This window comes from Mytilus edulis, chromosome 13, assembly GCF_963676685.1.
Source record: "Mytilus edulis chromosome 13, xbMytEdul2.2, whole genome shotgun sequence".
Lineage (NCBI taxonomy): Eukaryota > Metazoa > Mollusca > Bivalvia > Mytilida > Mytilidae > Mytilus > Mytilus edulis.
The window spans coordinates 16,850,223-16,875,257 of record NC_092356.1 but is presented as its reverse complement, the minus strand read 5'-3'; the positions used below and the strand labels follow the sequence as shown (position 1 = coordinate 16,875,257).

At 33.5% G+C, this 25,035-nt stretch overlaps 1 protein-coding gene across 1 annotated transcript in view; it reads right to left on the bottom strand.

The window, feature by feature from the left end:
* Positions 1-24,673, bottom strand: part of LOC139501129 (espin-like) — a 38,447-nt gene extending 13,774 nt beyond the window's left edge. Inside the window, exons 1-4 of the mRNA XM_071290111.1 lie at positions 24,092-24,673; positions 16,076-16,259; positions 15,494-15,679; positions 5,456-5,578 (exon numbers count right to left, since the gene is read on the bottom strand). Of these exons, the coding sequence (XP_071146212.1) occupies positions 5,456-5,578; positions 15,494-15,679; positions 16,076-16,259; positions 24,092-24,561 (963 nt within the window). The 5' untranslated portion in view covers positions 24,562-24,673. The remainder of the gene's footprint in view (positions 1-5,455; positions 5,579-15,493; positions 15,680-16,075; positions 16,260-24,091) is intronic.
* Positions 24,674-25,035: the final 362 nt, after the last annotated feature.

The window sequence follows — 25,035 nt, the reverse complement described above, 5'->3', positions numbered from 1 at the left end:
ATTATCTAACACCTAGTTCCCCAACCCCCTGGATCCGCCATTGTACATAGTCGATCACTCGGGTAGTATTGCATGACTGAATGTTTAACATTGTAACCGCAACTCAGAATCGAACATCTACTGCGATATAAAATGATTAATAAAAAACACACTAGATATTGATGTTTAAGCTGAGTTGCACATAATACAGTTCTCTTCATTCTTTATCCGTGTGTTCGGTCATTGAGCGTTTTAAGCCCCCCCCCCTCTTTTAAATACCCATCAAATAAAGATATGGATGCACGGTGATTCAAATCAAACTTATTAATGTATCTAAAAAGTCAATAGTGTAATGTTCTTACTTTTTTACTGTAATATATTCTACTTACAGGTAAAATGAACTAGGTAACTCCAGTGAAACCAAACAGGTATGACAGAAGGATAAGTCTACCTTTCATTATTTAAGACAATACATAATTAATAATTAAAGGTCCAATTAACTTGGCTTATTCTTCTTTGATCTGACCAGAATGATGTGTGGTTGCGTTTTTTACTTAACTTTTACTTTCGAATAACATACGTAATAAGTTGTTTTTTTCTTCTAAAAAGTGGTATGGCCTAATTTCACTCGAGGGGTCAAAACCCGAAAGATTGTTAAACCGAAAGAAATTTTTAGTATCGAAAAGATTTTTTTTTAAATTAGATATCACTGCTGGTGACAATTTTAATAACATTTTGTAAATTGCATTTTTCTGTAACGTAAGTTTGAGTTGAAGCAAAGATTTGTATAGTACTATACAAATCCTTGGTTGAAGCAAATACTTTATCAATTCAAAATGAATAAATTTGTTTCTGAATTGAAAGACCTCCATAGCTTTACTTCGTATAACGGTATGGCTTAGAGAATTAAGTTATTGTGTAGGACGTTCAGCATACAACCTCACCAACTATACTTCCAATTGATTTCTGTTTGGTCAAGCGTGTCCATCTCAGTTATTTTTGAAATAAAATACTGCATTTTCAATGTCATGACTTAAAATCGACAGGGGCCAGCGGAAGGACGCCTCCCGGTGCGGGAATTTCTCGCTACATTGAAGACCTGTTGGTGACCCTCTGCTGTTCTTTTTTATTTGGTCGGGTTGTTGTCTCTTTGGCACATTCCCCATTTCCATTCTCAATTTTAGATTTCAAAATTTCGTTGAAACATATTTTGACAATAAGCAACTCGACTACAAGTTTAAAAATACGCAATCATATGGTTACAGTGGCGGGTCCAGGGAAGGGTTTCGGGGGTTGGAACCTCCCTTTCTTGGACGATCCATATGGAACCCCCCCGGGTTATCCTGGGTTGAGAACCCCCTTTTAAACCACCAAGATCATATAAAATGCTGATACTTCAGATTTTAGAATAAATGAGCACCTAGTATGAAATACAGGTCCTACCTCTTTGATTGCAGATTACTTCCGGCTGTGAACATGCACTCAATGACATGGCATTTAACCTTCACTTTTTTGACAGCTACAAAGATACTTTACGTACAATGCGAAAAATTTAAAGCTTTATTATTTTTACCCGGGCGTATTCTAGCGAGGATTTATGAAATGGAACAAGCACACACATTTAGACAATTCTGGTAGTTTTTATAGTTTTAAGTCCTGAAGGAAAAAATATGTAAAATGAAAATTCAAAAATGTAAATATTCGTGTCTGACAAGACTAATCTGTCTCTCAATATCTGAAGGATGTTACTCGAGAGATTTATAATACCTTTGGGTCGACCATTTCAGTTCATGATTATTCATAAATCAATTCTAAACATGATTTCTCCCTAGGACTGCAAAAAAAATACATGTAAAAGAGTGCACAATGCACGCACTGAGATGTCCCACCTGTTAAACTGATCATGGTTGCATTTATGTTGAAAGTCTTTGATATAAAAGTTTAATACAAGTATCGTAACATGATCATTGTAAATGAGGTCAAGGTCAGATTTACCCTGACAGACGAACATGAACACCTTGGAATCGTTCCATTCCCCTATATGAAACCTGCTTTGAAGACGGACACACTGAGTCGGATTATATACGTGTTTATTCGCCGGATATGTTGCAATTAATAGCCACCTCTTCAGTTTCGGATTCGATGCGAACATGCTACAACGGGACTCTCATGTGAAAAATTCGATCACATTTTTACATGAAAATCCATTAAAATGAGACAATTACATGTATCCACCAGGGTTAAGATGATGTGGAATCATATTTTACCATGGGGCCTTCATGTCAACAATGAGGAAAAACTAATAGAATATAGCCAGCTGTAAAAGACCACCGACATGAAAAATGTCCAACAATCCATGAAGAAAACCAACGGTTTCATTCATAAATAAATTTAAAAAAAAAACAAATATGACATGAACCAACAACAACCTCTGAATTACAGGATACCGACGGTGACATGGGACAGCCAAATGTATTATGAGTGAACTATAGGTATCCGCGTTTTGCCTCCATAATAGTTCTGCCTATACTACAACTTACTTTTATTAAATGCACTTACTTTTACATACACATGTTAAGCTAATCTCTAAACATTGTTTATTACTTATCTTTGACAACAAACAATTTATTCATTGTTATATATCACATTTACATTACGTAAAAACAACATCTGTTATTAGTCAATGATGTAAAATCATTAAATATTCCTTTTCTACTAAGACTTAACCAAGGAAATCGATTTAATCATCAATAAATAACATTATCTACATCTCTATATATGTAGGTATCAAAAGCCTAAAAGTAAAGGTGTTACGATAATTTCCTGGATAGAGTGTGTATTTCACTACTATTTTCTTTAATTTTGTGGGACATTATTCTGTACTTTCCTCCATTCTCTATATTTAAGACCCTCATTATTCTTAAATCTTTAAAATAAAAAATGCTAACTTTTCTATATTCATTTTCTTTTTGCCCATTTTTTTCTCTTTTGTTAATCTAACCCAGACCATCATCCACTTTAAAGATTCTCTCGTGACGGTGTAAACTGAAAGAAATCTGTTTGCATGATGGTTTAAAACACCACTATTATCGTCCTTGGTAAATACATTTCCATCAGTTTTCATTGGTCGAGAACGCACGAGATCCCGGATAGAACGAAGACCTTCACCAAGAAAACAAGCAATCCTTAATTGTCAATTATGAAAGGTGTCGACCACACCTTCCTAAAATTGTTAAAGTTATTTCCTACATTTAACAGCATATTCACCGAAAGTTTCTATCCAGTTATATATTTTTATTAGGGGGGGGGGGGGGGGGGGTTAAACGTTTGTGAAGATTATCGGTCTAAAGGACACATTAACGATCCACTGTTGGGCGATGCTTATCATTGGCTATATGACTCGTCGATGTCATAAGTGGAGCAAAAAAAGTCGTCCCTTCCGGAGCACCTGCCATCACCTCGGATTTGATGGTGGTCAGTCTGGTAATTGGTTAAATGCATATTTTTACCCCAAGGGGTTGATGGCATAAAAAACATCATTCATGATTAATATGGTATAATACAATTTTTGGCTAGATTTAATATTATGAATCATTTAAAATTTGATTTGTATTAATATTATCTACGCCCTTCAGTCTCTGGTGGACAGTTGTTTCACTGGCAATCATACCACATCATATCTTTATGATTGTTTTTAATGATTTGTTTGCCGCTGAGAGTGATCTGCGTAAATGTCAGTTTTGTCACATCCATGCATTTGGATGGAGAGTTGTCTCATTGGCACTCATACCACATCTTCCTATATCTATGACAGACATACGTAAACATATAACTTTTTGTCTGAGTTAGAAAAGCGTGAACTTTTTTCGACCGTTTTTTTTTCTCACACTGCTTGATCACACTATCCCCCCCCCTCAAAATGAAAATGGGAATACAACTATTTGTTTATGAAAAAATCATACCCACCCCCTTTTTGAAGTTGAATGGTCGTTCCCTTAGTCGTAAATTTTGTCATATTGTTTAATATTCAGTTTATAATAGACCAAAACAAAGAACTTGTATTGAAGCATTCTATGGCTGCTTTTTTTTAGCCAACCGCAATAAAATTATATAGAATAAAAGATATAACTTACAGAAAATGTAAACGAAAGTGTTTTGCACATAAGTATGAATGCTATTTGAAAAATTATCTCTTAAATTGATCGAAATTTAACATTAGACCATTCATTTTGCTGTGACCGTGAAAAATTGACAAATTGACATGGTTATAGTTTCTACGAGGTGCATCTGCTAATAAAATTAAATGGCTGAATGTACATTTCTTTCTACGAACTGTGGACATGCATACACAACGCACATCGTGCGGTAAGGTCTCACAAAAGACCTACTTGTCCACTTGCCTAGTGGCTAACTAAATCAAATAAGGAATTGGTCGAGTTAAATTCAATTTATTACATAAAAAATCTGTTACACTTTCAAGTTAGAATGGAGTATATGTCAATAAAAAATATATGTTAGTATTACATTAATGTACGAGGCTATATAATTTTATTGCGGTTGGCTAAAAAAAAGCAGCCATAGAATGCTTCAATACAAGTTCTTTGTTTTGGTCTATTATAAACTGAATATTAAACAATATGACAAAATTTACGACTAAGGGAACGACCATTCAACTTCAAAAAGGGGGTGGGTATGATTTTTTCATAAACAAATAGTTGTATTCCCATTTTCATTTTGAGGGGGGGGGGGGGGATAGTGTGATCAAGCAGTGTGAGAAAAAAAAACGGTCGAAAAAAGTTCACGCTTTTCTAACTCAGACAAAAAAAAACATAACCGCCCCTACCCCTTTGAAGTTAAATGTTTGCAACCAACAACATTTATACACAATCCTCTATTATAAATTATAATAACAAGCTAAATGTATGCATCCCTGAATGGTACATAGTCTTTGATTAGATAGTTCCTTCCTACATTATTGAAAAGCATGCAGTGTCCTTTTTACTTTACCTTATGGAGTCATTTAATCTGTTATCAGAAAATATAAAACAAAATATTTTAAAACGTAGAGATTGAAAAATCTAAAACATATAAACTGTTAACACAGAGATATGTCTCGCCCTCGAAACCTAATCACAAGCTGTACTGAATCAATTGTTGACTCGTGAACAGCACGCCCAAGTCTCGTTTCCGCGACTAACGTTGCAGGCGAGACAATATTTTTAAAACTTTATTGTTTATAAATATTTTTGATTTCAAAGCACTTCATCTTTACAGTATATCCATATATGATTTTCCCCGTTTTATTGAAAATAAACATACAGCAAGTGAAATACAATAGGGAAACGTAACATTCTTGTGAAAACAATTACAACAACAATTTTGTGCATTTTACCCATAAGTCCATATTTTTAAATCATTGGCTACGATGAAATGATGACGTGATAACTGCATGTGCAAACTTTGATACTTAACGTACCTCTCCGCGTATGAGAGCAGCACAACCCGACTGATGACACTTCTCAGCTAGTTCTGCTGCAGTTAGTCCGTCATTGTCCGTTATATTAACATCACATCCGTTGTCTAACAGAGCCTTAATCACCTGTAACAAAACAAGGAACTAAGTTTTACATGTATCTATATAGATTTATTATAAGCAGCATTCATATATTAGCCTCCATATGTCTTGCAGTACCATTCATATTCAAATCAAATCTTTATTGCCATAATTCTCTACTCTAGCTTAGTCAATCAAGAATGAGGCAAAACATAAACAAAAGCAATATTTAAGTTAATATGTCTATATATTTATATAGGGCTGACGATAAATGTCATTTTATTCTTATCAGTTAAAACTATGAATTGTATTTTAAATTACCCAAAAATCTAAATGAACTGTTTAACAGTATACTGTTCATATATCATGAAGAAGATCTGTTCGTGTTTTTTGCATAAGTTATCTTCTCTTGATATCTAACCCAGCCATTTAAAAAAAAGAGGATGCTGACCCAGGATAACTGGTTTAGGTGGGGGAGGTCTAACTATATGGATTAATAAAAAGGGGGGTTGCAACACCGCCATCACCTCCGCCCCCGAATGGATCTGCCACATCATTGTCTGGTCTCAGGTTGATTGACTGATTGTGAATATATATGTTATCTACATACATCTAATGATCCAATTACAGGAGAGCTCAGACAATACATATCGTCAAGATCATGTTTTGTTGATTGTTATTTGTTTAACGTCCAGTGGAAAATATTTCATCCATATTCGGGCTATGATATCTAAATTAGTACCAATAAAGCTGATTATTCATCGTAAAATATGTCGATGTAGGGCGGGAATTTGGACTGTCACTAGAGAATGAGAGTATGTTGAAAAGGGCCGAAATATATAAAAAGGCAGTGAATAACATTGTTTCGGCTGGATGTTGTCGTGAATTACCGAATTATGCACCATCCTAAGTAATGCTTTATATATTAGTACTAAATTATATTAGTTGGGTTTTCTTTCACTCATCCCCTCCCCCTAAACCCTTTTCAGGCAGAATAGCACTTAACAAACGCCATCATTGGATCTATAAATTGAAATATTTATGCCATACAAAACATCCATAGTGAGGCAGAAATTCTCAATATTCATCATTTTTTTCAAGTTACTAAAAAAACTTCGTACAAAACAATTCAAACTGGCGTCCAGTGACTTTGATGAGACGATAAATCTTGGGTGTTGTTCAGTCATTACATGCCGATTTATTAATATTAAGTGTCGTTACCTGTGATAAGGTTTCAACAGGTGAGAGATAACACCTGTCATACCTGAGATTAGCAGGTAATTGTTTTCCAACATCGACACCACCCTCGAAGATAACGGACCATGTTGGTAAACACCAAAATATGCACTGACTTGCATAATGGCAGATTACGTAATTTGTGAAGATTTGACTCGCCCTTGGCTGTACGAATTTCTGATGCTGATAACATCAACTGATAACGACAACTTTGAAATAAATTTCTTAGTAATTAGGATGATACACTAAGAAGTGATTATCCCTGATAAGAGAGAAAATAACAAAAAATCTTATTTTAATACTCTTTTTTGAAATATTTGCTACTGGACAATCGAATCTACTGGGGTAATCCATGGTCTTCACGTCCCTAATAATATCTTGCCACAGGAAAGTATAAAACCTACTAGGTTGGTTAATTGTCTATTTGTTCTCTTCCATATCAACATATGAACTATTTGTCACTTGACAGTAGAACCTTCTTGGTTAAATCATTGTTTTCCTATTTTGCTCATCCCTAGTTATATTCCTAATATTTGCAACTGGATGGAATAATTTACTTGGTCAATTAATTGTCTATTAGTTCTCGTATTTAATAATATACATGAAATATTTGCCGCTGGACAGTAGAACCTACTCGGTTGATTCATTGTCTATTTGTTCTCGTTCCTTGTAATATAAATGAAATATTTGCCGCTGGACAGGTTGATTAGTATATTTGTACTCGTCCTTAATAATATACATGTAACATTTGCCGCTGGACATTGAACAAAACAAATAAACCAATCATAAACGAAGTTTGTAGAACAAATTCAACATAAACGTAGGTTGACAGAAAATGTGCATTTATAATTAATATTTCTTAATTGTTGATATGAATTTGACGTCTTATAAGTAAATATTATGATATAACATTAATACCGTCCTTTCCCTTGATATTTTTCATTGTATTATATAGTAATACAAAAATCAATCAAATCGGCTATAAAAATCACGTTTTATATTGTATAACATTGTATAACATTGTATTACTTTGACACAAATATCTTTTTATTAGAATTACTCTGTCAGATAACAAATATTTTCAAATAAAAAATAGATAAAAATTCTATGATTTTTGGAGGTCTAATTCCCTGTATCACATATCTAAAATGTTTAAAATTCTTCCGGGTGATTGTAAATTCTTATGTCCTTAGCCGAGACAAAACATGTATTTGGTGATTTGGTTCTTTTTATTAGGGGTGAGGGTCATCTATTGTAAACTATTGACAAACCCATACCAAAAAACTCCAGATAATTACGTTAACCACCATTATTATAACCATTTCAAAGATTATTTCCTTTTGGAGAGCCAACAAAAGTTACTAGTCGAGAAGTACTACTGTCAGTATTTCAAAAGTTGTCGATAAACGTTAAACAACAACAAAAATCAATCAATATTAATTGTTGCTACATTTGTAATGCCAGAAAATGTATTCCATAAAAAGAGGGTTGCAGCTTTGTTAGCAATTAGAGTCAAACGAACGACTTCTCATGAGTATTTAACTCAAAATGTCCAGGCACACTTAACTTATTCCCAAACAAACCACATGGTTGCAAAATAACATTTAAATTATAATTTCTGTTAAATTCAGCATACGATTTTTTAATTTGTTTCTAACACAAAATGCCAAAGTTTAATGTGATAGAATCACAAAATGTGGACAAATTTATCCCTTGAGAACAATCAGAACTGAACTTCACTTGTCATATCAGCTTCGTATATACGGTAAAACCCACTTAGTGCGAAGTTAATAATTAATGAAATGGAAGTGTATATACAATATATAAAGGTATAATAATGAAAGACCCGAAAGGCTGGGTATTAGAGGACTGTTACAGCCTCGGTTCGAGAGATAGCGTTAACTTGTCTTGAATCAGACAGGACGGGTATTAACAGATCCTTTAATGAGTCAAACGAACGCCTTCTCGCTTTGGCTGTTTTTGTTAGACAGCCCAGTTTAAAAACTAAAATTATTTACAAAACTACTAAATATGCTTTACAAAGCCTACTTGAATAACGAATACTACATGTTTACCTTAGGCTGCTTGCAATCCTCGTTTAAATAATAAAAGCTTTTAAACAGATTTATTACTAAACGTGTTCTTAGCCTGAATATGCATGATATATTTGCCACTGGACATTTGCAAAACAAGAATTAAATCAACCGAAATTAGGCATGTTGCATCATACCTGATACAAAAACCAAAGAAACCAGGGAGTTAAATTCACAAAATTCATAAATAGGCATAAAATATTTGCCACTGGACATTTGTAAACAAAATTTAATCAATCGAAAGAAAGCATGCTGTATCGTACTTGATTGCTACATGCACAAAAGCAAACGATACCTGAGAGTTAAATTTACAAAAGCCATATATGTGCATGAAATATTTGCCACTGGACACTTGCAAAACAAGAAATAATCAACCTAAATAAAACATGCTGTATCGTAACCGATTTCTACATGCACAAGAGCCAAAGTTACCTGGGTGGTTACATGCACAAAAGACAGTCAAAACAGGTGTATGACTTCCTGAAATATTTGCCACTGGAGTCAGGACATTTGAAAAACAATAATTAATCAATCGAAACAAGAGCATGATTTATTTTACTTGAATGTTACATGCACCAAAGCCAAAACTACCTGGGTGGTAACATGCTCAAAGGCAAGGTCAACTTCCTGAAAGGCAGCACTCGCACCCGCAAAGTGGAAAGGGATTATTATAAGTTGCAATAAAGTTGTTTCCCAATCCACTATAATTAAAAATTAACTTCCTAAAATATTTGCCACTGGACATTTGCAACCAAATTAATCAACCGAATTACAGCATTTTGTGTCTTACCTGATTGTTACATGCACAAAAGACAAAGTCAAAAACAGGTGTACAACTTCCTGATCACAGGACGATAATAAATATCAGTTCATCACGTAGAGATAATATGCAATTTTACAATGTCATTTAAAAAAATAACAAATTGGGGTTATCTACCAGAAAGGTGTGAAAAAATGTGGTTTCGACAAGCAATATTATAATAAAGTGATTTAAAAACGTTCAATCGTTCAAAAATTCTATCAAAAAGGACAGAAAACAAAATTATTAAATCATGGTCGTATTTTCTCACGCCTACAAACATTGTGAGAATATAACCGTTCTCAAAGTTTCTAGATTGAACCGTTGATGACTGTAACGTCCAGTTGTCGATGTTTCAGACGTAATCAACATACAAGTGACTGAAGATATACGTAAGGGACAACATTTTTTTTAATCGGCTTAAAGACGAACCAATTAATGTAAAACTGAAGACTGAGCTCCACGAACCTCGCCAAAAAACGGGGTATATCTCCTGAATGGTAAATACTCTCCTCCACATATATAAATTTGTCATTTCTATATCATAAACTACACAAACAGAAGCCAACGTAATCTATCATAGCTTTTGTTAGATAAACACGAATACAAAACAAACATTATAAACGTAATTGCTTTTATAACAAACTAAATATAAAATATATCTATAGGCTATAAAAGGTTATGAGATTGCTTCCAGGGACCGTCATTTGGTTGTTTGACACTGAACGTCCAATGGCAAATATTTCAGGCATATCATTTTTGCTCCCAACAGTTTCATGAATCTTTGTATTAAAAATAAACATTTCACTTCTTTTAAATGGCATCTTATAAAATGTACATATACTTTATATAATCAGTTATTTTTATCAATTTTAAAGGTCTTCCGAAATAAGATATATACCCTACTGATCTAATGTAAACAATAGTATAAACATAAAAAACATATATATATCTCTGATTTTTGAGGTTATAAAGATTAAGGATTGCGAACCCTGCACAATTTTTATGCAATGTCGAATCACTGATTAAAATTACGTCGTAGAAGCATGCATATATCCATGTTTAAGTGGGTATCAGCTAATAGTATGATTCAGGTAATAGATGCGGATCCGGGAGAGAGGGCGTTCCTAACATACCCCTTTCTAACCAGCAAAAATATCATTTCTAGTAATAAATCTTTAAAAAAAAAATTGTTGCATCACTGCTCTTGGTGCTATTTTTTACCACTAGACAATTACGCATACTCACATTTTGTTCGTTCCCTGATCCGCTTCGATAAAGCAAAATAAGTAAAGAAATAGATATGACTCGACTCTTATATATCAGCAGTAAATTGCGAGATAAGATTATCAAAACTATAATACATGCAGACCATTTAATTTTGTGCATGGCTACGCCTTTAAATTGCAGGATACTTTATTTTTTCGTTTTACATTTACTCCTACACTAAAGACATGCTTTAAATACCTCACTTAGTATAAATGCACTCGATTTCATGGTTTTTCCGTACCCCAAAAACAATAATGAGATCAGTCAGAAAAAAATGGGACGATTAACATAAAAATATTAAATAAAATCATCAAAGTTAGTATAAAACTACTGGTATCACCATCACTGACGATGAAGAATCACAGTGGACTATTAAGGACTGGCTTTCTAACGTTTGGAGATCTTTGGACTGGGGGTATAAGTTTGTTTTTTTTTACATTTAAAAAAATCTGTGTACCACGCAAGCATCAAAATTTTAGAACCGCCATTTACCCCCAGAAAGATCGTTCCTTTACTTCCAGACACAATCTAAAGAAAAGTAGGTGTAAGGGTATATGTCAACAAAGCAGCAGCCTTCCGATACATTCAAACAAATAACGGTGTGGGGTAAATGCTAATGAGACATGCAATAACCTATGGGCAAACATAAACCGCAAGGCGTATTTGTAACGAAGTACCCTTTTCAAATACGGTTCTTTTTCCTCAATTTGACACGCATTTGAATTATTAAGAAGCAATCAGGCTGATATTAAAATTAAGTTCTATAATGAATTAACTCAGATTTTGAGGGCATTTATGACTTTATAGATAGAAAATAAGCGTTCAATGACATTTTACTGAATTTATTGGCCTGCGTAATATTCTCAAAATCAACATAAGAATATTTTAATAAAAAGGCTACATACTTATACCCAGAGACATATATATTATATGTTTCTGTTATACCTAATTGTGCAAAAAAAATCCTATTCTAAAGACATGTTTCAAAAAATCAAATTATTATCTTTACCTTTTGAAATGATGTATGGTTATTCCAAGGTTAGAACTAATTTTGACTTATCACATCAATGGGATGACATGAAAGCAGACGACAGCTTGTGTGACGTCACACAGGTAAGAAAATTGTCATCAAATAGATCAATGAAGGGAAAATCAACTAGTCTACCTTTTACTGTGTAGAAATAAAGAAAACCTCATTTTAATCTTGTTAAAATCATCTGTTGCAGGTTTCATTCAAACAAAAGTGAAGATCGACAAATTATCTACTAAAAAACAAGATAAATTAAAACAAAAAAGATATGGTCTTCAGATATATGTTTCCAGATTTTAAAAAAAGAGGGTACATGTACCTCAAAGTAAACAGTCTATGTATGAGGGGGAGGACAGGGGTAAGGGAGACAGGGAGAAAGGGGGTAGGAGAAAGGAGAAAGGGGGTGGGAGAAAGAAGAAAGGGGGTAGGAGAAAGGAGAGGAAGGCTGGGAGAAAGGAGAGGAAGGCTGGGAGAAAGGAGAAAAAGTTAGAGAAAGGAGAAAAAGTTGGAGAAAGGAGAAAATTTTTCAATTTATCTCAAAAGGAGATGTTTTATTCTAATGGGAGAAAGGAGAACAGGGGTAGGAGAAAGGAGAAGAGGGGTGGGAGAAGGGAGAAGGGTACCCCCCTGTCCTCCCCCTCATGTATTAACAATAGATGTGTCTACATACCCCTCCCCCTTTTTCCACAAACACGTGCCTAGTCAGTCTTGCAAATGTTTTCAACAACAATAAAACTTTGCTAAGATTTTGATTAAACAGCCTTGACCTTGTAAGTTGATGGTACCCATGACTTTTTAACTCAAGGTCATCGCGCTGACTATATATATAGACAGAACTGGCTCTATTTTATGCAAAGACGGTTCTAAATTTCTCCATTTTATCCATCTCAATTTTTTTCTATATATACAAAATCAGGCTAACTTGTACATGTATATAAGTATTAAACTACTGAGAAAGTAAATTGAGAAGATCTGCGCTCGATACAAAAATAAGGAGGAGTGAGGGCCCTCATGGGGTTTTTGATTATGTGATTACTTGGCCGTTTTTTTAATGATTATTTGATTATTAAGCCAAATATTTCATGATTATTTGATTACTAAAGATAAGCAAATATTTAATGATTATGTGATTATATTGGCAAAAAAATGGTGATTATGTGATTACTAGGACCCCCCCCCCCCCCCCCCCATGAGGGGCCTCAGGAGTATATGCCATATTGCCAATGAGATAAATAGCAACCAAATACAAAGAGCAATGTTTAGAACAACTACATTGTGTGCATCTGACTGTTTGGATATCAACAATGAGCAAAACCCCAATATTGTATAGTCGGTTTTAAAATCTCCGGGAAGGCGACATGCGAAGCAATTCAGTTGAATTTCTACCGAACGAATTTGCGCAAACAATGGCAGACAACAAGAAACGTAAACCACAAATATAATAGCGATTGCGAACACATGACCTTTCTCCCGAAACGATAGGCCAGTAATAAGGCGAAACCCCAGGTAGTATCAAAATTTGTTTAATTTCCACCCTAAACCCGATTAAATATCGGCTGTTCAACTATATGTTAAGATATCAGTATGTTTTGAGACTCAATATATATCCTTTTTTGTCTATTTTTACACATTTTGGCTAAAAGTGTCTGGTAACAGATTTTGCCACACCTTCGATCATTGATCCATAAGTATTAGTTTTTTAAAATTTAATTTAATCAAAAGCCGCAAACTTAAACACCTTTTAGATTGATGTTGGCATTGATTATAGCTTGCGACCAGTGTTTAAACTACAAAAAGGAACCGATAGAAGTTATGTGCACAGATGCTGCATGTTGAAGAGAGGATAAATATTCTGATAACCTTTTCCTGCTTTCGGAGGTAAAAACAGCATAGCGAAACTAAGAGTAAAACCATTAGGCGACAGTATAGATTTGTTTTATTAATAATCTTGTACTGCCTACCTGGTTTTCAAAACAGCATTGAACAGGTTAAATAAAACCCTTGGGCGATAGAATGGATTTTCTAAAATCTTTGACCTGTCTACCAGGTGTAAAAATAAAAGCCTTTGAACTTAATTCAAAACACTAAGGAGATAAGATAGTTTTTCTAAGAATTTTCTTGAAATATACACAATGGCATGCTGAATACAACTGAATACCAGATATCATTGACCTACTATTTGTTTAACATCTTTAATCACAAACTTAAGCAATGCAAAAGTGTTAATGTCAATAGTCCATAACTGAGTAGGCGAGGTTAAATAATCTCAATTTATGTAGACTTGAGATGTTCAAATGGTTATACAACTTCATACAGTGCATACCAAATAACATTGACCTACAACGTGTTGTTCTTTTTAAACTTACATAATCACAAATTATAACATTGTTGACACCGCCGCCACCGTAAGCAGCATATCTTATTCTCGCCTTCGCCTCCACAAAGTCAAAATAATTTGAAATAGTTTTTATAACGGTAGTAATCACCTCACCTAAGTCCTTAGTGACTTGTTTCTCTCAGTTTATATATTTCACTGACATAACAGTTTTTTCTCACGATACTGTTTAATGTTTGGTAAACAGTGTGTTTTGGAGTTAATACCAATGTTTTCAATTGTTTTTTGTGTACTTCCTAAAGATTCAAACATTACAGTAATGTTTTATCCGGTGTACTGGACTTCGTAACTTGAATCAAGACAGAAGATCATCAAACTCTAAATCATAAACCAAGTGTTGTTAAATATTTGAACATTAAGTACAATCATCTCTCCAAAATTAGGTTCAAAGGTATGTCGACTGTTTAAAGCTGTATATATTATATTATCTTTTACATACAATACACATCAGAGAAATCAGTTGAAGTCACTCAGTTCATAAAGGCGATTTTTTTCTCTTGTCTCTCTGGACATCCTAACGCTACTGCTCTGAATTCGTTTATTCAAACAAACAAAAAATAATTAAAAAAATCAAAACATTTGAGGGTCAAAAAACTTTTTTCTTGATTAACCTCCATTAGGAACACTGAAAGCAAAGTACTGATATATGTACAAGTAAAGAGATGTATGAACAAAAGGAACCGCAAATTAATAGCCAAATCCGGCTATGGCCAACTTTGCCAGAGGAAGTTGAACCTTGGTTCTTATAAAGGATTTCGAATTTCAATGATACCCACATTTTTTTTTAATGGAAACGAATTGTGTTTGTTTTAAAACAAACTAAACATGAAAGCCTTTAAAAGAAAAAACATTTAGCAATCAAATTTGCAGTTTATCTGTTCCAATGAAATCCAGAAAAATAAATATACAAAAAAAAACAATAATGAATCTATCGAACTGAGTATAAATTCTGGTTATATATATATTGCTTAATAAAACGGTCTTGTACTTTTGGGGATCAAAGACACAATGGCCTTTTACAAGACTTGTCAATTGTATGACATACGTCAATTGCATGACATACAGTCCGTCTCGAGTACAAGTACTGTACATAACAATTTGAAGCCCTCCATTAATACCTCATTACTAAATTCAATACCTCAAAATGTCCCAGTTCTGCAGCATTGTGAAGTGGACTTCCTCCTAGATTATCTAATGTCACTTTAGCGCCACCTTCTTTCATCATCCATGTCACAACAGACGCCCGTCCATTGGTTGCTGCAAAATGAAGACAGGAAGCACCGTCTAGGTCACGGTCGTTGGCGTTGCACCCTTGCTCTTTGACCTGTTGTATACATTTTTTTCTAATTAGTGATGCAATTGTTAAGACTTACATTTCGAAATACATGACCAAATAAATTGTAAGGAAACAGAATTATTAATTTGTCACTTCCTTTCTTTCTTTTTTTACATTTAAAGTGAGGCCTACTAAATTTTCACTAATTATTCGCTTAATTTTTACAATGCTTTTTTTTAAGTTACATTTTTATTTGCCTCGTCTTAGCTAAAAAAAAATACTATATATACGTCCAATTTCTTCGTCGTTTCCTAGTTTATGCTTTGAAACAATGCTAAGCAAGCCTCTTATTTAAATCTTTAATAATATCACTAACAAGAACACCGATGTCGTATCTTATTGGATGTATAAATATAATTTTTATTTCTCAATCGTAATACTGACCAGCCATTTGACAACATCTAAATGTCCCCCTTGAGAAGCTGCGTGTACATAAGACATTCCATCGAAAGATTTCATTTTCATATTTGCATTTTTCTCCACTAAATATTTGAGTATTTCTAGATGTCCATATTGACAAGCGAGGTACGCTGGTGTGGCTCCATTATCAAGCTGCAAATTAATCGACCTGAAATAGTAGTTCAATATTATTTTTTCAGAAAGTGTGAACCAGCGTACGATCCAGTTCCATGCAACCTTTTAACGGATAATGTAATTTCAATGGTATTTCAAATGCATGCAGTGCATTGCAAAAATGAGGGGGGGCAAGGGGTTTAACTGTTATGCTGTTATGGGGCAATTTAATTCTTTGTTATCTGTTATTTTGAAAATATATTTGCTGTTAGCTGTTATTGTCTTATTCTTTATTAGCTGTTATTGGGCTTTTAGTTTTTTTGTTATCTGTTATTGTGATAATGTATTTGCTGTTAACTGTTATTGAAAATTGGAATGTTAGCATTTTTTTGACAGTCAATATTCCGTATAAATTGAAGATCATTGGCCATTGGGGTCTACTACGGATTCCATTAACATATACCCATCACAGAAGTGAGGTCCAGGACAATTCAAGTATATCTTATGATTATCCTTTGTAATAAATTCCATTTTTTTTTATGAATGTGTATTTAGAATTATCTTAATTTTTTGTATGAGAATAATGTTCCTTGTTTTCCGTACGAACATATTAAATTAACACAATTCTTAATGTGACAAACAGGAAAACATATGGCTAGGAATATCTGACAAGGATCTCAATTAAGGACTAGGTCCTAACAACCACTTAACCTTTTATATAATATGGTACATAGACTCAGCTCTGTGATTCTTTTCAAAGCAGAACCAAATGCATTATACAATGAAAGTTCCAACCATGTACTTGGGTCCGAAGCTGCACATGACTCATTACAAACAAAGATTTATTTCGTTTCAAGCCATTGTTTCCCTACTAAACTATGTATTCTACTTACTTGTACACTTGGTACAATCAAAAACCTCAGCTGATAAAAAATTGTTCAAATAAGGCCTTTGAAAATAGTGGAATAAATTGCTTTTAGAGTGTCAAAATTCGTTCGAAGTACTTGATAAATTGCATGCCGAGTTATAATTGGTGCTTTTGATTTTTCTACCCTATATACCACTTTGCCTCAAAGTTTTATTAAGAAAAATTCACACACCTCATTAAATGGTCATTTAGAAAAAGTCAGAATATTCAAACTCTTTTAGGTCACTTTTTTATTAGCAACAAAGGGAGCTTCAGTCAATATATATAAACAATACACCAACGTTTCATGAGAACTGCTGAAAACATGTTTGTGTTAATGTCTGAAAACTGGAAAATCACCCCTTTTTAATTAATAAAACCCGTTAACTCGGAAACGTAAAATCTAAAATTTATAAAAATTGAAAGTTACCTCATGTTAATAGATATAAACAATTCACCAAAATTCCTTGCTTTGTGAAAGCATTTTTGAGATATTATCAGAAAACTGAAAAAAAACCACCAATTTTATTGAATAAAACCCCATTACCCAGAAACTTAAAATCTAAAATTTATAAAAAGAAAAAGAAAAAAAAAGGAGCTCACGTTAATAGAGATAACCAATTTCCCAAAGTTTAATGCAAATGGTTAAAGAGTTTTTGAGTTAATGTCCGACATGTTGACAACAGTATACCATAATACGTTCCGTAAACGAGCGTATACAAAATATTATAATATATTGAGTAGTAATTTAAACACATTCTAGATACATAAATTAATACTAAAAACATAGTCATAAAAAATGGAATGCATTACAAAGGATTATATTCGTAATAAGAAATACTGATTTGTCAAAGACCGAATTATTTTAACATTTCAATTACTGTTATCTGTTTTTGTCCATTTTAATTCCTTGTTATCTGTTATGAGCCAAATCAATTTGCTGTTTTGCTGTTATTGGGACCCCCTTGCCCCCCCCCCCCCCCCCCCTCAAAAATGGTTCAATCCAATTTGATTGAAATACATACGTATGATGCGTCCAGTTTTGTTTTTTTTGTTGTTTTTTTTTGTTATTTGCCAATTTACAACACGACTAAACATACCATTGAAAGTTAACTTTGTTTTAAGATTTAAAACATGACAACATATTTGTTTCTCGTAAACGAGATAGTGTTTTTGCATATATGCTATTGATAAACAAAAAATTGCATTGGTAGTTAATAAAAGGCTTTGTTTAACAGGTGACAGAGCTTAACAATGTGAGATGTTGCTACTGTCTAAAAGTGTCTATGTACTTGCTCAGCTGAGAGCATCTAGATGAAACCATCGCGCTATATTTTATATGAACGGTCACTCATGTTCATACTAGTTAGCGTTTATATGTATTATTAAATAAAATTGAGAATGGAAACGCCTTATAATATGCATTATCTTAGAGATAAACTGAGAACGGAATGAGGAATGGGTCAAAGCAACAACAACCCGCCCCAAGTGCAGAAAACAGCACCAGGCCATAAAGTGATCTTCAGCACAGCGAAAAAAGTCCCACACATGGAGGCGGACGTCACACTGGTCTTCGATTAAAGACTTATTGCATATACATGTATCTAAGTGTTTGTTTCGATTGATGTGCCTTCCCCTTTGCGTACTGTATACCAATTACCCTACATCTCTTATTTACAATGACTTAATCAACACATGTAATTCTATTTATGGCTTGATATACATGTACTCGGATATAAAATGTTGATTTAATGTAGATATATTTGATACAGATTGCGTTATCCTGAAGTTATCTATAATAAGTTTACACCTAAATATTATTTTATATTCCGCATGTACTCTTAAATTTTCTCCTCTGGTCGGGATGTTGTCTCAGGCTTTGACAAAATCCCTATATTCATTCTTATTAAATTTATTAATTTGAAATCATTTGCTGAAAGACCCTCTAAAAATCGTTGAACTATATCCTTTTGCTTTAACCCTTATATATTTTGATGTAAATTATATACACTCAAAAGGCTAACATAGACATGAGTGAATTTAATATACAAGTACCGATTTCATTTTAAATCCATGTACTGACCAATGAGTTTATAATGATACTATTGACATGCCAGTATAGTCCTATCTAATCAGCTGAGATAAAATAAAGATTATGAAAATACTGTGCGGTTGGTCCATTCAAAATTAAATTCAGCAATTCAAGTATCCAACAGAATCGTGTTTGCTTGAATAATTCCAGTGCATTTAAGCATCATGTTTCGTTTTTTTAGTCTGGTTCGACCCTGTCCCAAACGGAGATCCAGCTCAACCTCTCATGTTAGAAGGGACCACGCTACAACGAGACAACGGAGACGTATACTACTCGGTAACATTGTCCTTTCAATTAGCCAAGCGAAAGTTGGACCGGGCGGGTGCTTAGTAAACAGTAATAGTAGCTATAGGAGCATGTACACTATTCTGGCAAAATCTAAGGAGTAAAAGACGCTGTGTAGTACTACTCTAAAATACCTTTGATTTTATTGAAATGATTGAGAAAAGTCTTACATTTAAATATTTCAAAAGTATACATGTATAAGAGAAAATGAAATTTGAACAATTAAAAGTGAAAAGGGCGTATATATGTGATGCTAGGATAGTATTGTTAGTCAATCACATACGAAGAAAAACATTTAACACCAGAATTCTAAAACGTTGTGTCAAGTTTATTATATATAAATATATATGAATATAACTTCATGGATGTATTTCCGCACTCAGTATTGCGTGTGGATCATAGTTTAACACATCTCATAAACCATTGAAATGATAGACATATATACAAGTACATGTCTCAGATAAGCGTAATTTAAATAGATTTCATACTAAAGATTTCAAAAGTGATTAAGGTTATTACAAATGTATAAGTTGTTTGATTAGCCACTTGAAATAAAGAATAAATAGAGGTTTCTTTCAATGTCATTTTATGAAACTTTTACAATGTATTTGAACCCATTGGTTGACAGATTAAGCAAACATACACATGTAAAGGGGTTCGAAAGGAAGTCGTAACTGTGTGTTGTCACCAAAGCATTTTACCAATAACAAAGGGGCGGCCTTAAAATGGGGTCCGAACCAGGATTTAAGGGGAGGGGGGTCCAACTGTATTTCCCGATTCAAATGCATTGATCGTCCCAAAAAGGGGGTTCCAAAACCAAGAACCCCATTTGGATCCGCCACTAAATAACATCTTACCAGTATGGAATTTATAAATAAAAGGTTTTATTACAAATTAAGGTTTTCCTTGATATACACGAACGTAACAAAATAAGTTTCGTAACATGCTATTTCCTACCTTAAGTCTTAAGAATTCTTAAAAATTTCTAGAAAAAACACTATATGTAAAAAACAGATTGACCCGGTATCTTATGATTGATTGGTGTTTGATTAACAACCAGTGGCAAATACTTCATGTTCAGGACAACTCGAGAATAAACTACTACGGTCTGTTTATTGGAACAAAATATGCTTGGACTCTAAATGGTTGATGCTAGGCGTCATAGGCGGATCCAGAGTGCTCTTCCCCCACCCCTTTCGTGGAAAAATTTGGTTGATTATATAGGGAATGACTGGAGCGGGCACCCCTTAGTTCAGTCAGCGCTCCCCCCCCCCCCCCCCCCCCCCCTCTTTATGAAAAGTTCTGGATCCGCCACTGGCTTTGTCGTTTAAAACTATATTAACTGTAGATGAAAGTAGCTACATGTAGTCTGCTTTCTTGTGTATCATATGTACTTAGGTCAGTTTATCTGAACATTTTCATAACATTTATATATAACATTGATACTAGTCAACGGTATCTAGTCAACAATGAACTGATTTCATTTCCCAAGTTGAAGGACAAATCAAGTGTATAAAACTATAAAGGAATGTAATTATGCCCCATTTATAGGCATAATTTTTTCTGGTCTGTGCATCCATTTGATCGTCCGTCCGTCTGTCCCGTTTCAGGCTTAAGTTTTTGGTCGAGGTAGTTTTTTATGAAGTTGAAGTCCAATCAACTTAAAACTTAGTACACATTTTCCCTATGATATGATCTTTCTTATTTTTATGCCAAAATTAGAGATTTAATCCCATTTTCATGGTCCACTGAACATAGAAAATGATAGTGCAGATGGGGCATCCGTGTATTATGGACACATTCTTGTTTTTACAATATATTAATTAATGTCATGAACATACATTTTGAACGTACAAGAAAGGAGATCTTGTTTTAAATTTTAAATCATGATCACCATGTGGAAAATATTTCAAAAATTATGATAAACTATCACTTCATGTATATTGTACATGTAAAAAAAAATGTACTTAAAAACTACATGACTGTATAATAGCAAGAATCAAAATACTGTCATTACTGAAGAAATACATTTGTTGTAAATATCAACACGGACAGTTAAAGTGAATGATGCCAATTGTTTAAACTCAGCAGTCTCAGGGATCCTCACATGATTCCATTTAATGGTCACAGTCACTGTTTAGTTTTAACATGCCTATTAAGGAAAATCCATAAATTTAGACATAAAATATGAAAATTTGGAAAATATTTAAAATTTGAGTTTTTGATTGATTAATTTATTTCATTTTTATCACTGTTTGTGCATGAAAACTGGTTGTCCTGTTCCTCCTGGTCACCAGGTCTATGAATTTTGAGTGCACATTGTAGCTACAACTAAAAGTTTTAGGTGGTTTAATTTTTTTCATACTTTCTTGTAGTGTAGCCCCTGATCACAATATACTAGTATATCATATAGCATGTATAATGTACCTTTTCATGGACATGTCAAAATAAATGGTGAAATTATACTGTGGAAAGGTCCATCAGGAAACAACATATTCAAAAAGTTTAATACATGTGTACAACCTGATTTAACATCATGTACATTGTACCATATAATAAGTCCATATTAACTATCACTATCTTTTACAGCACTGCCAATAAGAGGATGACAGTTATTGTACCCTTTGTCATGTTTGTGGTTGCAATCAGGCCATCAATGATCATTGCCATATATAAAATAGATACATGTAGTCATTCAACTATCATACATGTATATAAGTATTTTGACGGCTTAAAACTTAGAAACATCATATAATCTTGGAAAATTAGATGGTTTTAGAGACCATTTTGTTACATTACTGACAATACAACATTTTTTACTTGTCTCGGCAGTGGAACTTTATCCTGTAGACTGTGATTCTACACTTAAAATCTTTCAATGGTGTTTTTAAATGCAGCAGAAAGTGTTACATTTGTATCTAATTTACAATAATATGAATTATGTACTCAGCATTGGACATATGAACCTTAGACCAGTGTGCCCCAATAAGTATTTGCAAATTTTTTTTTCTATCATAAATATGAGAAAATTGTCTGAATATATACTGGTCCTTTTAATTACATGTAGCTAGCAGTTGGAAAATGTTTGGTGCAGATTGTTAAACTATTTCATCATTCTTGGATAGAAACAGAAGTTGCTTTGCAATGCTGAGCAACTGGAATGTGGACTCGTTCATATGTGGCTCTTGCAGATCTTAAAGTGTAACATAAAATATTGTCCCCCATGAAATATTGTCTGTCGGACAAAAATTCATATAAAATATTGTCCACTGAATGACTGACAGTATTTCTTTCATAATGAAATATTGTCCTGGACAATATTTCATTATTATGAAATAGTGTCTTTGTCCATGAAATTTTGTCACCTCCTTCTGGACAATATTTCCCTATGAAATTCTGTTCATGACAATACTTCACTATGAAATACTAGCTTTGAAAAAAAATTGAATTATTACACAATTAGAAATAGTACACATGCAAGCATGCATCATGCACATTTTTAGATTTATAACTGAAATGGTTTTGTATACATGTAGCAAGGAATATATAGTATTACTAATAGTGATTTTCAAATTTGCATACATTGTAGATACATTACAAATGGTTATAACTATAGATATAAAAAGAATGGTCTAACGTATCATACATGTATGTTTCATTGTATTACATGTACATTATAATGTACAAAATGTACATAATTCATATATTAATATACCGGTAAGTAATTAATTTACTGACAAATTTCTTAGTATTCATTTGTGAAATATTGTGTCAATTAACACAAAATATAACCTCCCTTTAACAAGACAAAATTCCATAGTATTCATCTGTGAAATATTGTCTATATACAGACAAATCTCACTATGGAAATTTGTCCTTCTCTGGACATTTTTCCAAAGACAAGGACACTATTTCATGATGCATAGTTACATGTATGAAATATTGTCTTGTTGTACAATATTTCATAGGACACTATTTTGCTTTACAAAAGCTTTTGATTTTTGTTTTATGTTTTTCATGCAACTTTTAGCACAAGTTTTGCATTATTTATATTTCGTCTGCTTTAAATTTGCATGTGCTTACACAATGTACATGTTTGTGCTTGCTTTTATATATGAAAATTTTTGCTTATGCAATATACATGATATAGCTGTCTTACTTTGTATGATTTATTTGTATGTTTTTTATGTCATATATATCTTAATTTTGTATGTGATGTTATGATTATTAGTGTCGGCAAAAAGCTCTACAGCTAATGTTTGGCTAATGTTCATGTAACCCTGACTTGAAAATAAAATTTCCTATTCTATTCTAGCAATAAGTAAGCATAGGCAGATTCAGGGGTCCCTGGGGGCTTGAGCTCCACCCTTTTGTGGGGAAAATTTGGTTTATTATATAGAGAATATTTGATGCATGAGCAGCATGACTGGAGTCCCCCCCCCTTTTATGTCAGTAAGCGGGTCCCCCCCCCCCACACACACACACTGTGAAAAGTTCTGGATCCGCCACTGGTAAGTAGTGTTAGGACTTTTAGAATATTAATCCCAGGTAGTGCATAGCCATATTAAACATATTTTTTGTACTTGTCCTGTAGTGTACCTACCGAGGAATTTCAGTGAGAATTAGTTTTACAACCTTTAAATTCCCTCCAACAACTGCAAAGTGGAGACATGTAGCCCCTTTTTTAGTTTTCAACAAGAGATCACAGCTTGTATTGTTTATAATCCAATGCACAACCAAAAGTTGTCCATATAATGCAGCAATATGAAGGGGCGTGGCTCCAACATCGTCACCTTCATCAATATTTACTTGAGTATTAGTCCACAACCATTTCACAATATCCAAACTCCCTGACGCCGATGCCTCATGGAAGGCAGTAGATCCGAATTTTGTTTTCTTCGACACGTTAAACTGTTTTGTATTTACAAGATATTCAACTAATGTCACGTTCCCACCCCTACAAACATAATGTAAACAATTGGCCCCATCGTCGTCTGTCGTGGTTTCGTCAATATTTTGTGACTGGATGAAAGTCAGATCACCCTTCTTAGCTGCAGAAAATATCCCTTTCATTTCTATGTACACAAAATTGACATTCTTTATGTCGAACCAGTTTATTCAATTTCAGTAATGTTATCTGATCTATTCGATTGTCATCTGTCCAAAATAACTCCGGAAGTTTATGTAGCAGGCCTAAAATTGAAATCGGAGACGGACATTTCTGGTTTTGCGTTTGCCGGGTCCCGGTAAAAATGTTCACTCATAAAAGATGAATGTTGAGAAAGTGCCTCACTAAATTTCAACATGTGTAACTGTTACAAGCACGTCTGATACAAAGTAAGAGACTACAATTTGAATTTTATGGAAGAAAAAGGGGGTTAGGAAAAAAGTCAGGATAAACTAAAAAAGACGTAAGGACCGAATAAGGACTATATATACTCGGAGTGAAATATAATCGAACGGCAGGAAAGATATTACAAAAAGAAGGCAGATCAATTTTATCATCTTAGCCCCCCCCTTTAATAATCAAATGGCAGCTCCCTAATG